This window comes from Pygocentrus nattereri, chromosome 21 (genome assembly GCF_015220715.1).
Source record: "Pygocentrus nattereri isolate fPygNat1 chromosome 21, fPygNat1.pri, whole genome shotgun sequence".
Lineage (NCBI taxonomy): Eukaryota > Metazoa > Chordata > Actinopteri > Characiformes > Serrasalmidae > Pygocentrus > Pygocentrus nattereri.
The window spans coordinates 20,984,235-20,998,927 of NC_051231.1; the positions used below are offsets into that span (position 1 = coordinate 20,984,235).

The 14,693-nt window shown below is 40.7% G+C and overlaps 1 protein-coding gene across 12 annotated transcripts in view; it reads left to right on the top strand.

Annotated features, from left to right (window-relative positions):
• plekha6 (pleckstrin homology domain containing, family A member 6) overlaps nt 1-14,693 on the top strand; it is a 161,565-nt gene that overhangs the window by 136,684 nt on the left and 10,188 nt on the right. For 5 of the 12 annotated variants that reach the window (XM_017694703.2, XM_017694697.2, XM_017694694.2 and 2 more), the window contains 13 exons: nt 2,361-2,566; nt 3,389-3,835; nt 4,151-4,658; nt 6,242-6,328; nt 7,066-7,119; nt 8,441-8,521; nt 9,249-9,317; nt 9,438-9,518; nt 9,618-9,767; nt 10,312-10,407; nt 11,727-11,838; nt 12,036-12,175; nt 14,231-14,389. In XM_017694703.2, coding sequence (XP_017550192.1) covers nt 2,361-2,566; nt 3,389-3,835; nt 4,151-4,658; nt 6,242-6,328; nt 7,066-7,119; nt 8,441-8,521; nt 9,249-9,317; nt 9,438-9,518; nt 9,618-9,767; nt 10,312-10,407; nt 11,727-11,838; nt 12,036-12,175; nt 14,231-14,389 — 2,190 coding nt within the window. The remainder of the gene's footprint in view (nt 1-2,360; nt 2,567-3,388; nt 3,836-4,150; nt 4,659-6,241; nt 6,329-7,065; nt 7,120-8,440; nt 8,522-9,248; nt 9,318-9,437; nt 9,519-9,617; nt 9,768-10,311; nt 10,408-11,726; nt 11,839-12,035; nt 12,176-14,230; nt 14,390-14,693) is intronic. The other 7 variants (XM_017694700.2, XM_037532461.1, XM_037532460.1 and 4 more) reach the window with 5 other exon arrangements.

Here is a 14,693-nt window from a genome sequence, read left to right on the forward strand (position 1 = left end):
TCAACAAGTTTCAAAATATACCTTTCAGTAGCCAATCCATACTGTCCACATAGGGAAACTAAGCTGTAAAAACAGTCTGTTTTGAATTCATTGTTTCCTTGATGTCATGAGAACCAACTCGTTTAATTTATCCCCGTATTCAGCCTATAGCAGTTTAGCCACACCAATTCACAATGAAGTGCAAAGGAGTGTTTCAGCTCTGAGTGCTTTTTCAATGAGGCACAATACAGGACAGCCAGTCAGAACAAAGCAGTTCTTTAAAAGGCAAAGTAACAAAAACAGCATGAGTTTTTTTGGATGTGATTTTGCCTTAAAACATCCTGCATGTACTATAGGAATATACTTTAAAAAATACATTTTAAGACAAAATCTCATCTCTAACTACTCTACAGATGATACTACCATAAATCAGTTTTTCAGGCATTAGCAACAAAATCATTCCATCATGTGCTGTAGCTTTTAGAGGTGCTTTAGAAGTCTGCTTCCTGTGACCACCATTAACTTTAATACCCTACAATGGTGCATTTCATATCAAAACATTTTAAATTATTTTTATTTACATCTTAACAATTTAATTTTGCAGAAATTCTGTGAAAATCCCCTTTGGATACACACTTGGGATGAAGCTCTTTATACCATACACAAATGCAATAACCATGTCACAAATCAACTAACCACCTTCTTTTACAGGATATTAACTCTACTACCATAACAGCAACAACTTATTTAACATAGCTGACAGAGTTCACTGTGATTTCATAACTGTCCAGACCACAGCTAACCTGCTAGGTGACCATATAGCTGACCTTCATGTCTGACCCAGTCTTCCTCACCTAGTCTCTCCCCTCTTTTCCTCATCATTCCTCTGAGGACCCCTGAGGGAGCTGGTCTGTGCCTGTAGAGATGAGCTCTCTCTAGTAGGTATTTTTTAGTGTGCACTCACCTTCTGCACCTGCATGATCCTGTTTGATGAGACCAGATTGACAGACTTGCATTCTAGACACTGATGCTGATAAAGACTTGGTTGAACACATTGCGTTCTAAGGATATGTCCTAGTTACACTGTACACATAGCTAAGATCACATTGAATTTTGAAACTGTATGCTAATTTTGATTACTACAAAATAAATCAGTCCCTTATCAGCCACTGTCCAGTGCAAATGTCAAGTCTGATGATGCATGTTTTTCGAAGGCACCCTTTTCTTAAAACCTGTCTTGATCTCCCAGTATATAATGTTACATAGCTGGTGGATTCAACTACTAGACAAATAAAACGCCTCTGAAATAGAATTCTTATTGTAACTCAAGCCTGCTGTAAGCGAGACTACCTATTGTCAAATATATTCAACCTCCACAGGATGTGTAATGAATCCACAAAAAAAAAGGATCCGCTTGTTGCACATGTGAATGCTTAAGGTCGGTGGTGATATGTTACTGAGCTAATGCCGAAATGTTTCAAATCACAGGCCTGTCTCACGAAGCATGTTACATATAGATAGAATTTCTAGATGTTTATTTAGGAGGGCAAAAGAAATTGGCACAACTTTCTATGAAGTCTGTAATCATAAGCCATTGTGAATGCTTTGAAACTTGGTAGCCATGCTTTATTAGCATATTTAGAGACTAATATTGCTTTATAATGAACTAATGCTAATGCTAATAATGCTAATAATGAACTTTTTGACGTTTTTCTTGAAATATTTGGTGGCATGTAGTAACACGTGTATATTCATTTGAATATTTAGAAAGCACTTATAATACATTTAAATAATTCTAAAAGCATACATATCTAAAATGCCATCTCTGAGTGCTTCAAGTAACATGATTGGAATTTCATGTTATTATTTGTTATGATTAAATTATACAATAAACTTGGCCCAACGCCATCAGAGAGCACAGGCCAACCTTGTTTGGTCTAAGATCTGTTTAATGATACAGTCCCAGACTTACCTGCCCTTGAGCAGGTTAGGTTTGCAGCATAAGTTACAGTGCTGGTGTAGCCAGGTAAAAAGTGATCAAACTAAGCATAAATGTGACTAAGCATGAAACCCTGCTTCGTAAGATAGGCCCCAGATGCATGGCCTTTAGAAAAAAGTGCTTCAATAGCACATCTGTACATGCTCGGTTATCATTGGGTTTACGTTATTTTTTTGGCTTATGCTATTATCTTGGACTTAGAGCTGGTCTCATGCAATTCCCATGAATCTCTCTCAATGAGATGTGTTGGGACATGTGCACAGAATTTGCATGCATCGTGCTTGTTTTGCATGCAGTGTTTGTCATGCCAGTGTTAAGGCTGGATGGAGACAGAGCAACAGTTTTGTAAACTAATCAGATGCCCGTTCTCTCTCTCTCTCAGGTGTGGTTTGAAAAAGAGGACGAGGAAGAGGAGGAAGACGAGGAGGAGGAAGGAGGAGACCTTAAGGGCAGTATTGCTTTCTGTTTGCAGGTAGAACACGCCGGCACTCGTACATACTACTTCAGTGCCGACACCCTGGAGGATCAGGAGGAGTGGATTCAAGTCATGACTGAGGCCGCAAGGATCCACATCTCAGCCTCAAATAGGTACACATGCACTACATTTACACATACAGGAAGCCAGGGGGGAATTAGATCCCATGAAAATAGGGGATCATTTATGTCACTTTTACCATTGCATTTGTGTGCCATGGTTGAGGTAAAAAATCAAAATGAGATCAAATCTAACTCCAGAGAGCTGCATCTCTCCTGTTTGTTTTTGTGCTGGCTTCTCTCAAATAAGGCATGAGTTTTGCCATTCCAAGTTGAACATAAAATAAAGGAGCGTGCAAATTTGAAGTTGTCCTGCGAGAGCTTGCTTGTTTCTGTCCTGTGGCAGATGGGATGGTTGGTACATGTTGTAATGTTTGTTATTGCTCAAGCGACAGTCATATTGTTAAGCTTTGCTACCTTTTAACTTCATTCCAGAACATATGGGCATGTTTGAAGGACTTTGCGTTCACTTGTTTTGTATTGCTGTAATCACATGTTGGTAGTGGTGTACTGATATGGATAGTGACATGGATAGGGATGGTAGTGGTGTACTGGTATATGCAGACATACCTGTGCATCCAAGGAGACTGATTTCCCCATATACAGTACCTTGCAAAAGTCCTAGGCACTTGAGCCCCTTGTTTGAAGCCAGATTAATTATCAGATTAAAAGTCATTCATTTCTTCTCAATGCCAACAATCATAATTTATTTGTTAAAATTTACCACTTGATTCCACATAATAAATATTAGCAAGCTAGCATTAATGTAATTTCTAGGCAGTAGAAGAGATCTGTTCATTCCATTCCTCCCTCTTGTAACTAGTAGCCCTAGTAGCAGTTTCTGACCTGACCTTTGTGTCCTCATTTGTTCTGCAGGACAAACACAGAGTCAATCCCTCCAGAAGAACAGAACCACATCATGGTGGCAAAAGGACCAGAAGTACAGGACAATGGTGATGCTACCCCAAGACCTGAGCTACCAGAATCTGCCAAACATGGTGTCAATGGAGTGGACACTAGAGAGACTTCCACTCCCACTACTCCTCTGCCCCCTGATGTGGGGGAGAGGCGAGGGCTGCCTCCTCACCATCCCAATGGATGGGGTAGCTATGGCCCACCTAATGGTCCTGGCTACCAGTTTCAGGACAAAATAAGAGAGGTGAGGGAGGTGCAGCCTGAGCCCCAGGAGAATGTGGTGCTGCGGAGGGGCTTTGTGCCCAGGACTGCACCTGAGAGGCTGGCGCAGAGGAAGAGTTCCATGACCCAGCTCCAGCAGTGGGTGAACCAGCGGCGAGGCATGGCCGCTCAGGATGACCTGCGCAGGTGAGGAGAGAGAGCAGGGAAGAAAAACTAGGAAAGGAGATGTTTGGCTTTTAAAGGGCATGTATCATTGAAAATAGACGTTTCTTGACTTAAAGTCTTCTTATAGTGTGTGAACACTGTAACATCTGTATAAAATAAAAAAAGTCTGTATAAGATTTTATTGTTCACATATGGAAAAAGCTACAAAGCCATTGATTTTTAATGTAACTGCCCGCAGCATAATGGACACCTAAAATATTGTGCAAAAGATAATAAAAAAGTGCTCTGGAAAATGTTTAGTTCACCCAAGTATGGCTTTCCTGTCTTCCTCTACAGTTCATCACGGTACTACACAGTGAACCGAGGCATGTCAGCTGACTATTTTGGCATGTACAGTGGTCCTCCTTATGTGGAGGAGTATCCCCTCTACCCTCCTGGCGTCCGTCCTGAAAGCATCTGTTCCATGTCAGCTGCATATGACCGGACGCCCCTGCGCTGGACAGCAGAGGAAAAACGGCGGTCGCTGCGGGATGGCGTGCTTTATGCTCCGCCTCGGGAGCCTCAGTGGTTGGGACCCCCTGGCTCGCATCCCGGATACTACTCTCAGCTAGAGTCAGCGCAGGGCTCCATGAGGCGTCTCTCGCTGCAGCCACGCTCACGCTCCGTACCCCGCTCACCCTCATCTTGTTCAGGAGGGCCGTACTCACCAGGACCCCATAACTTTGTCTCACCTGCACGGTCACCCAGCACTCGCTTCGACAGAGTGCCTGGGCGCCTCAGAGAGGAAGGAGTCTATGCTGATCCCTCTGTCTATGGCCTGCGAAGATCCCTCAGTTCCCCCAAAGTAAGTTTGATTACCACTAATTGATAATTCTTAGAGTACTGGAGAAAATGAGGCCAACTGAGAAATTGATACTTAAAGCTGTTTATCTGGGGCGCAAATGTTTATAACCATTAATACAACAAAATGGGAACAACATTTCCAAACCTGTGCTTGAGGTAGGCCAGTATTTGTGTCTAATGAGTAAAAAACCCACATGATTGCTAAGGAGCAATGAGGCGACCAAGGGGAACCAAATCTGTCTTCTTCTAACCATCCCACAAGATAAGCTTATCTTTCATGAAAACAAGAAGGACACCAATTGATCCAGTTTTGAAGACTGAATTTTTGTCATTTTTCAGTTACACAAACATATGAGACTTTTGTTTTCTTATTTTGCACTTCATAATGTGCCACATTTTTTCAATAGGAAACAGACAGGCAGGGCCAGCACCTGAACCCTTTGATTATGCAGCCATGTTGCTGTAACGCATGCAGAATGTTTCTTGGTGTTGTCATGTTGATACATGCATGGACGTCTCTGAAAAAGACAGTGTCTAAATGGCAGCATATACTCCAAAATGAATGTTTCCGCGTTAAGGGTGCTTTTACAAATCAACAGGTCACCTATGCTATGGGCACGAATGCATCTCCATACCACGACAGACCCCGACTTTTAAATTTCACACTGTTAACAGTCCAAATAGTCTTTTTGGTGCTTGTCCCAAAGAACACAACATCCACTATCTCCATAAACAATTTGAAAGGTTGACTTTCCAGACCACAATACAGGTTTCCGCAATCCATTAGTCCATTTTAGATGAGCTCAAGCTGGAAACATTGGCAGCGTGTAACGTGCCGACAGAATAGCAGATCCCCGCGGGTAAAAGCTTGTGAGGTTTAATACCAGAGGTAATCAGGAAAATCCACAGAGGGAGAAAACACAAATCGAAGTCAAAGTTCAGTCCGAAATCATAGCACAAAACAGTCCAGGCAGGCAGAAGTACACGAGGGCAAAACAGTATTCGAAACCGGGTCGGAGTTGGCAAAAGGTCAAAACACAGGAACCATAACGTAGAGAAACCGCTCAGTAATTTCATCAAAACTCGCAAAGAGTCAAACTAAAGTCCCAGCTTATATAGGTTGAGACTGGAGTTCATCAGGTGCAAGTGATCAGTACTCAGGCGACTGGGACCACTGACAGGTACGGGAGAAGATCACGTGATCCCCCTGAGCACTCTGGGAAATGAAGTCCGATCCCAGAATTCCCAGAATTCCCTGAATCCTTTGATGATAATATACACAATAGAGGGTGAAATACCTAAAATCCCTACATACACCTGTTGAGGAAGGGATGTATGGCCTACATGCATATTTTTTCAGTTCTTAAACATGTATGTCTGCACTGAACATATTGTAAAGCCAGCTTAGTTTTAAATGAAAAATATTTCAAATGTTCTTCACTTCTGAATCAACCTAATGTACTGCTGAACGTCTTAATCTGTTAGAAAAAGTTTTACCGATTCTACTGACAATGTGATATTTTGGAGACAGTCCACTATAGTTCCATGGTTAACTCATTTTCAGTTTTTCTGACTTTCTTTCAGTATGATTTTCCTGGAGATCGGCGGTCTCTCAGTCAAAGTATGTATCACTACAACTACCCAGCCTCTCCTTCGCTACATGGCAAAATGGTACGTTCCAGTAATTCAGTTTATATTTATAATCACAGTTCAGTTGGTTTATGATAGATGTTGCTACAGACCCATCACTACGCATATGGCTTGTTGCATTCTGAACTACACGCACTTTGGTTGCGGTGGCTTTGCTGGTGGAAGTGTTTGAGTGACAACTGCTAATGTGTTTGTATATGTGTGTATGTGTGTGTTTGTGTGATCTGATATCTGTGTGTGGTGTTGCTGTTTTGTTGTTTCTGTCTGACTCTCTGTGTGACACTCTCTTGCTCTGTCTTGCTCTCTCTCTGTCCTTCTTTCTCTCTCTCTCCCTCTATCTCTTTGTCTGCCTCTATCCTCCTTTCTCCCTGCCTCGCTCTCTCTCTCTCCCTCTTTTTCTCACACTGTCTGGTTATCTCTCTCCCTCTTTGTCTGTTTATCTCTCTCTCTCTCTCTCTCCCTTTGTCTCTCTACCTCTCTCTTTTTTCTGTCTCTCTCTCTCTCTAACTCTTTCTTTCTATTTTCTCTCCCTATTTGTATTTCACTTTGTGTTGTACTATGTGTATGTCTCTGTATTTCACTCTGCAACTGTTGGTGTCCGTCTGTGTGTATGTCTGTCTGTCTGTGTGTATTTGTGTGTGTTGTGGGGATGCTCTGTTGTTGTGGTCCTGCTGTGTGCTGCTTCTGGTGTGACTGACTGGCCTCAATGCTGCTGCTGCTCCTGCTGCTGCTGCCGCTGCTGCTGCTTCTTACTCCAGGAGGATATTTTAGACCTGCAGCTACAGAGAAACCTGGAGTATCTTGATCAGCAGGTATGTGGCTTTACCAAGCATCGCACAGCCAGCACAAAAACCCTGCACACAGCACAGCTGCACTAAACCTTTCCACTGTTTAAACAACAGCAAGGAATCTTAAAGGAGTTCTCCAGCATTTTTTGACCTATTCTCTGTCTCCATCTGCACCGTATGGTCAGTCACCACAGTCAATAATTTAAAAGCACTTCCTGTACTTAACAATAGAAAACCTCTTATAATAGAAGTCAATGGTTTAGAAGTTTTGTTTTCTTTTAAATAAAGGCATATAATTTACTGTTCATGACCAGTGAACACTTTTTTAAAACTTCTTTTGAAATGTAGTGGACATTTTTCAGGCTGTGTTCAACGTGATCATACACTCTGTTTCACTCGTACTTGTGTCACACAGCGTCACCCTCACTATCACTGTCTTTCTCAGACTCCTCCCCTTTGTGTGGCTGCTCATTTCAAATTCAAACGAATGGTCCTCAAGAAGTACTAATATATGTGCAGAACACAAACCCAGCTAGCAGGGAATTTTTCCCATAACTCTGACTAACATGCTCAAGTTCTAATAATGTTTAAGGAAAACCTTTAAATCTGATGTCCAAAACCTTTTAAGGATGTTTAATATTTCAAATTCAAATGTCATTCTGGGAAAAAAAACACTTCCTGATAGGTGTAATATTCTCAGAACAGTTTAAGAACAAAATAGTTCTAGCTGGGAAACTAGTTGGGTTTGAATGTCAGTGTTTAAAGTAATGTTTTGGTAAAAAATAACATTTACACAATTTTCCCCTTACCTCAAATGTAGTCGACCAGCCAAGCAATGATGTAATTGTAATGTAGCTAACGAGTAATGCAAGCTTTACTTATCTATTAGCATCACATAAGTTACATGCCTAAACCATCACACATTTGTCTCAAGCAGTGGCTTTAAGTGTCAGACTCGTTTAGACATTTTAACATCCTGTCAACAGTACCAATTAGACAATGGAGCTCAGAAATGGAGGTCCAAAATTGAACTGTACCCATAAGCCTGTGAGTCTCTATTACTACCCATAAGTTTCCATTGCTACTTAAGCATCATGTAGTTTATAGGAAAATCAAAGAAGTTCAGATACCAAACATGTCTTGGCTGAGCGAAAAGATTTGGGGTAAGGGGAAAAAGGATTGCCAAACTATCAAATGATCACTTCAAGGCCAAATGTTTCATTGTAAAAAAAAAAAAAAAAAACATATCCTGGTGCGAGTTGGTAATGCACCATGGCTTCTTCAGCTGCCTGGCATAGCAGCCCAAATAGGACACTCCAGCAAATGACAGTGTGTTTGCTCCCAGGTAATGGAGGGAGATCACCTAATCGGCATGGTAACCCGAATGGTTGAGCGCTCCTCTCCAAGTGCAAGGCTTTTCTCACAAGTAAGAGAGACTGGAGTGGCTTAGAGAGGCAGGCTTCTGTTCACGACTCTTTCAGTGGGCACTGTCCAACAGATCTCCCAGCACAGGCTTTCATTTCAGCCTCTTGCTAGCCTTGCCAAAGCTCAAATGAATCCTGTGCTGGTATGAGTTTGGCAAAGCCCAGTGATCAACATGGAGCCTGCCTCTCTCCCTTGCTCTTTGGTAACGTAGCATGCTGGATGTTAGGTGGTGTTGCAGGAATAGCTTTTATAGCTGTTTTTTAAAGGTTGTGATTTCTTTTTCCTTATTGCTCAAATTGAAGCCATTTTCAATGTCTGTGTTATTTTTGTGTTGCTGAAAATTTTCTTGGTTCACCTCATTTCCACAACATATCGAGTTCATTTCTGGTAGCCATATGTTCTGTGTCACATTCTTCATTTTGCAAGCCTTGTGTGTTCCATAACTTTGTGCCGTTTGTATATGTGTCATACGTGTATTTGTGATCTCGTTCATCTTCTACCAACTAATACTATGACCATGAACCAGCATATTGTATTTTCACAATGGGCCTAATAATTTGCACAGCATATGGGAATGGCTTGTGCTGCTGCATAAAATAAGTGCTTAATTTTCTGTATGTGTGACATTTGTCAGTACCGTTGGTGCCTGAATGTCGAATTTTGTGAATTTGTGGTAAAGACCACTCAAATACTAATGTAATTTTGCCTTTCGTCTGTTCTTGTTCTAGGTGCCTCCATTCCATGATATCTACAGGGATCTGCATCCCACACTGAAGCTCAATGAGATTGAGACCAGTGTAAGGCTTGCCCCTGATCTAGCCATAATCAGAAACTTACACAATACCTGATGCTGTTCTTCATCTCTTTGATTAAGTGGATATTTTCCATCTTTCACTTGTGTTTTTTTCTGTGTGTAGAAACTGCTGAGTCGCTTATGTGAGCAGAACAGGCTTTTGAAGGAACAAGAGACTGTTGTTCATCGACTCCGGATGGATAAGGTATGCTAAGTCCTTCTTTCAACTCAGCACATCATCCTCTAAAGAGGACATACCCTGTATAATCCCCATCTTCTGCTTGCCTGTCTTTATACTTTGCAGGATAACCTGGAGGGGGCGCTGGTGGCCACGCATCAGGAGATGGAACTGTACAGGACTCAGCCGCTGGCCATGGAGAAGCTGCAGCTGAAAAAAGAAAGCTTACAGAACCAGCTTATCAACATCCGAGGAGAGCTCTCACAAGCTTCCAGTGTAAGCCAGCCTCTGAGTAGTAATGCTTTACAGAGAGATTAAAAAGAAAATACAGAAGAGATAAAAAAGAATGAAGTAAAAGACAATAAAATTACATTTAAATGCAATATTAAAGGGGTGTGGGTTGAGTTTTTAAGTTGGATGTACTAAATAGTATGTGGTCATTGCTAAATACTAGATAAATATTTTTTATTGGATAATTTGCATGAAAACTATCATAAAATGCTAAATTACGGTTATGGACAACAATACATATATGCACATATGATCAACACGGTAACTGCTGATGCGGATGCTGCTGCCTTGTTGATAAGATGTGCAGAACCTTTAAAAGTACTTAAACAGGAACTGTTGCCTTGATTGTAATGTAGCAGTGTACAGAAGTAATAGTCCATAGTAATGACTTTATGGCCATAGAGATTACAGTACTAAAACTGACTAGTAGAAAGTGTGCATTTTTCCAAAAATTTGCTCATTCTGGTGATGTTAACTGCCCTTATTTATGATCAGTGTAAAAGGCTTTAACTAAATCCTAATCTTCTAGGCTCTGACTACATCCAGAATGGAGTTTGAGGCTCTGGAGGACGAGGTGAACGCCATTCATGGTGACCTTTGGGAGCAACTTAACTCTGGAGGACAGGTATGCTCATCAACATCATCTTCATTAAACTCATACTGATGACTTCACCCCTTTGTTCTTCGGTATTCCCATTTAGACCTAATTATTTATTTATGAGCACACGTTTGTATCATCTCTTTTAAATGGCCTGCTCATTAATGAACTGTGTTTTTGCAGTGACATGACAGTTTAATTCCAGTGACTGATTGCTTCCTGTAACAGCTCTAATACAGTTGGCTCGTTAAACAGAACAGTGAATGCTATTGTAATAAGAAACACTATCGACCTGACCTTGATGATGGGGAAATGTAATATTAGAAACCTATTATACAGAAATTACACATTTAATATGTTGGATAATTAAAAAAGGACATCTTCACAGTTCAGTGGGAAGTTCTACATATAATTAAATATTGATTAGCATATGAATTTCTCATTACTAATTCATGAACATAAATACTCATCTCTGAAGCTTCTGACAGTGCTTATGAATAAAGTATGTGTTTGCTGCTGACATTGATGATGGATTATACCTTAAAAGGAGAGTTTACATGCTTTGAACTGGTTAATTGTGATAAAGGAACAGTTTGACAAAAAATCTTATTTACTTATTTACAGATGTGGTCAGTCAGCCAAGGTATGTTTAATTCTTGAGGCTAATGTAGCTAAAAAATAATGGGAGCTTTTACCCTCAAATATATATTGTGCAAACTGTAGCCTAAGTCATCACGTACATTCATCAAACCATGCTGAGTTGTTAAATAATCTCACATACACTTGTTTTTGTGGTTCCTTATGTTTTATGACATTTTTGCAACATGTGTGTCCATTTTTATATTTAACACTAAACAAGCTTTGAAACAATTACTTCTTGGCTGATTGACCATGTTTGGTATAAGGAGAAAAGGTCTTGAAGGTGAATGCCACTGATTTTTAAAAATTTCAGTGTAAATTCAATTGTTGAGATATGAACAAAGTCATTTAGAATGATTTGATGTGAAATTGCATTGTAGTGAAACTTACCAACTTCGATTTCTTTACTGTGGTACTGATATGAACCATAATATCTTCACCAAAAACGTAGCTGTTTCATTTTCTATAAAATAGCTACATTTGTAGTTTTTTGTTTATAATGCTGTCATTTTTACTATAAACAGCTCTGACTCAGTTTCTCTTCAAATTGCATTTCTCATCAAACCACTCTAAGTGACTTTGTTTACATCTAAGTGCATTACTTATGATGACATTGAAAAATCTGGAATTCTCAGTTAAATACTCTAAGAGAAATATAAATATAAATCAAAAATTAGTCTTCTAAGTCTTCTCCTGTCTTCTTCCAGAGTGAACTGGTCCACCAGCACCTGCAGAAAGAGTTCTGGAGGGTTCAGGATGTGCTCGAGGGTCTGCACAAGAACAATCCATCCCGAGGCACAGATACAGCCAAGCACAGAGGTCAGGCCCCTGTCCTCAGGCTACACCAGCCAAGCTTGCACAGACCTCAGTATAATCTTATTTACAGTATCGACTTCTGCATCGGAGCAGAAAACCATACTAAATGCTTAGTTATTACTCACATTTGACGCAAGTTGAATTATTCAGAGACCTTTTGTTTTTGTCCGCTCCCATTTGAGCTTTTTATTTGTCCTCAGCAGCCAGTGGGACATCCGGTTCCTTCAGCACGAACAGTCCAGCCAGTCCCTTGAGCTCTGTGAGTCTGACCAGCCCCCTCAGCCCTTTCTCCCCAGTACCTGGCTCACAGACCTCGCCGACAAAACAGCTGGCCACAGAGGTAAGCTGCAGTACAGTACAATATCACACAACACAAAATGATATCACACAATACATTGTAAACAGCATTGGGCCTTGTTCACATTTTTTGACATATCTGTCAGATGCTACTATTTTATTATAGTTATTTTTTCAAGTAAATGCAAAATTGCTGCATGTAGCAAAGCATAGTGTGCTGTCTTGTTTGCTAACTTGGAATAGCCAGTAGTGCCTTACCTGTTTTTAGCATTTCAGCAACGATTAGTTTCTCATCTTACTTAACACTGATGTGACTATCTGAAGCTTCGCCCCAGTTCATGTCTTATTAGCAGACATGAATTTTGTTCCATCAAAAGTTTAACAGATCATCATTTTCAAGCGGTTCCATATGTTGGTGTCTGTTGCCTGTTACTGCACGGTTCTTGTAGAAATCAATAGTACCAGTATAGTTTGTTAGATATGAAAGGCCTTTTTCAACACTGCCTAATGCCATACAGTCTTAACTTTCGAATTTAATGCATATAGGTTTATTCAGTACAAATGTGTATACGCTCACTGGCCACTTTATTAGGTCCTTGTATCTTTTATCTGGTCCTCTTACCATGGAGGTGCACTAATATACATGTAATTCTACACATACACATTATAGTCCATCTGTTCTTTTGTACCTAATTTGTTTGCCCCCTATATACCCTGTTCATGAATGGCCCAGACCTGTATAGGATCACAACTGAGCAGGGATTATTTGTGTGGTGGCACATTTACCTAATAATGGCCAGTGAGTGTATATACAAAGCTGTGTCATTTGTAAGAATTGTAAGACTATGCAGTATGTGATACAGTGCATAAAACTCGTTGCTCCTTTCATTCAGTTTATCCAGATTCATTACACTGTTTCCTGATTTAGATCTCATGTCATTTGTTGAATTACTACTAAGTAAATTGTCCCAGTTGGACTCCTAATTTGAACCTAATTGGTGCTCCTCATTTCTAACCTCCACCATAAGGACTTTAACATTTCCTAAAGTTACATGCACTACTCAGAGCTGTTTTTTGCTTAATTTCATCAGCTGATGAATATCATACAGTGAGCTTTTCCTAACAGTGACTGTGACAAAATGCATGAAGGTTGTCTTTTTGCTCTAATGACATGTTACCTGTCTTCTCAATGGCTGTGACCTGTGACCTTGGTTTGCCTTAGCTCTAGGCTCTCTCATGTTTTCTTTTGTGTGAGTGCTAGTTTTTTTTAATAGACAAATCCCTTCCTTGCAGATAATCTCCAGTATGGTTTTACCTTTTTTTTTTAAAGAACCTCTAGTGAACTGATCTGCACATTTTATTTTTTGAACAAGAGAATATATTCATATACCCACAAAAAACAAATGATCTTTTTATTGAGACAAATATAATTATGTTATGTTGTCAGCTGGCAGTAATTAGATTTTTAGAAATACAGGTTTGTGTTGGCGCCGTGTGTGCAGGTCAGCGCATGCCAGTGGAGGCGCGTGACCGTAGTGAAGAAGTCAGGGCTCCATTCCTTAATAGAGAAAAACAGAGTATCACATAATCCTCTCCACTCTCTGCCTGGCTTTTAGTCACTCCTCTTGATGCATACCTTTTTTTCCTCCTCTCCCTGTTCATCTCTCACTACCTTCTATCTCTCTCCCTTTCTCTCTCTCTTTTCCTCCTCTTTCATACTCTTTTTGGCTTTATCTCTTTTTCTCTTCCTCTCTTTTTCTTTCCTTTTTCTTTTAATTCTTTTTCTGTCTGTCTCTTCTCCTCTTTTTCTCTTCTCCTGTCTTTGTTTTCTTCTTTTTCACATTCTATCTCCCTCTCTTCCTCTTGTTCTTTTTCACTTTTTGTTCTTGACTCTTTTTTTTGTCGTTTCTATATCTCTTTCTCTTACTTTATCTCCCTCTTTCTTTTCTTCTCTCTCTCTTATTCTCTACCTCTCCTGCCTTTCTCTTCTACCTCTCTGCTTGCCTTCTTTGCCTTTTTCGTCCTGTTTTTCTCTTCCCCTCTCTCTCTCTCTCTCTCTCTCTCTCTCTCTCTCTGTCATCCTTCCTTACCGTTCCAGGACATTGGCCCCCCTCGGCCTCCACTCCCTAAGTCTTACCAGCCCCTGGAGTCCACCTTGTCCATGCCCCCCTCTGTCCCTCCCCTCCCCTTCGACAGCAATGCGTGGCTCCGCAGCATGGACGCCTACAAGGATGATGAAGAGCCTCACAGCCGAAAGGTATCTGAGAGATGGGAAACCGTCCAAGCGAGAGGAAAACAGCCTTTTGTCCCTAACGCCGGAGCCATTGCCACCCCTAAACCCCTCCAGATAGGCAGTTTTGTCCTTTGCCTTAGTGCCCCTTCCAAACCATCAGCCCTCGGCCTTGTTCTTTCAGCTGCCCCTTCATCATTGCCCATCAGTGGTGTCACGTCATTGTCCGCTCACTCTCACTCATCTCCATGTCCAGTGCTTCATTTTCTTCCTTCACTGTTTCTTGCTCCATTTGCCTCTTTTTGTCTTGGCATTGATATGTCATCTCTGA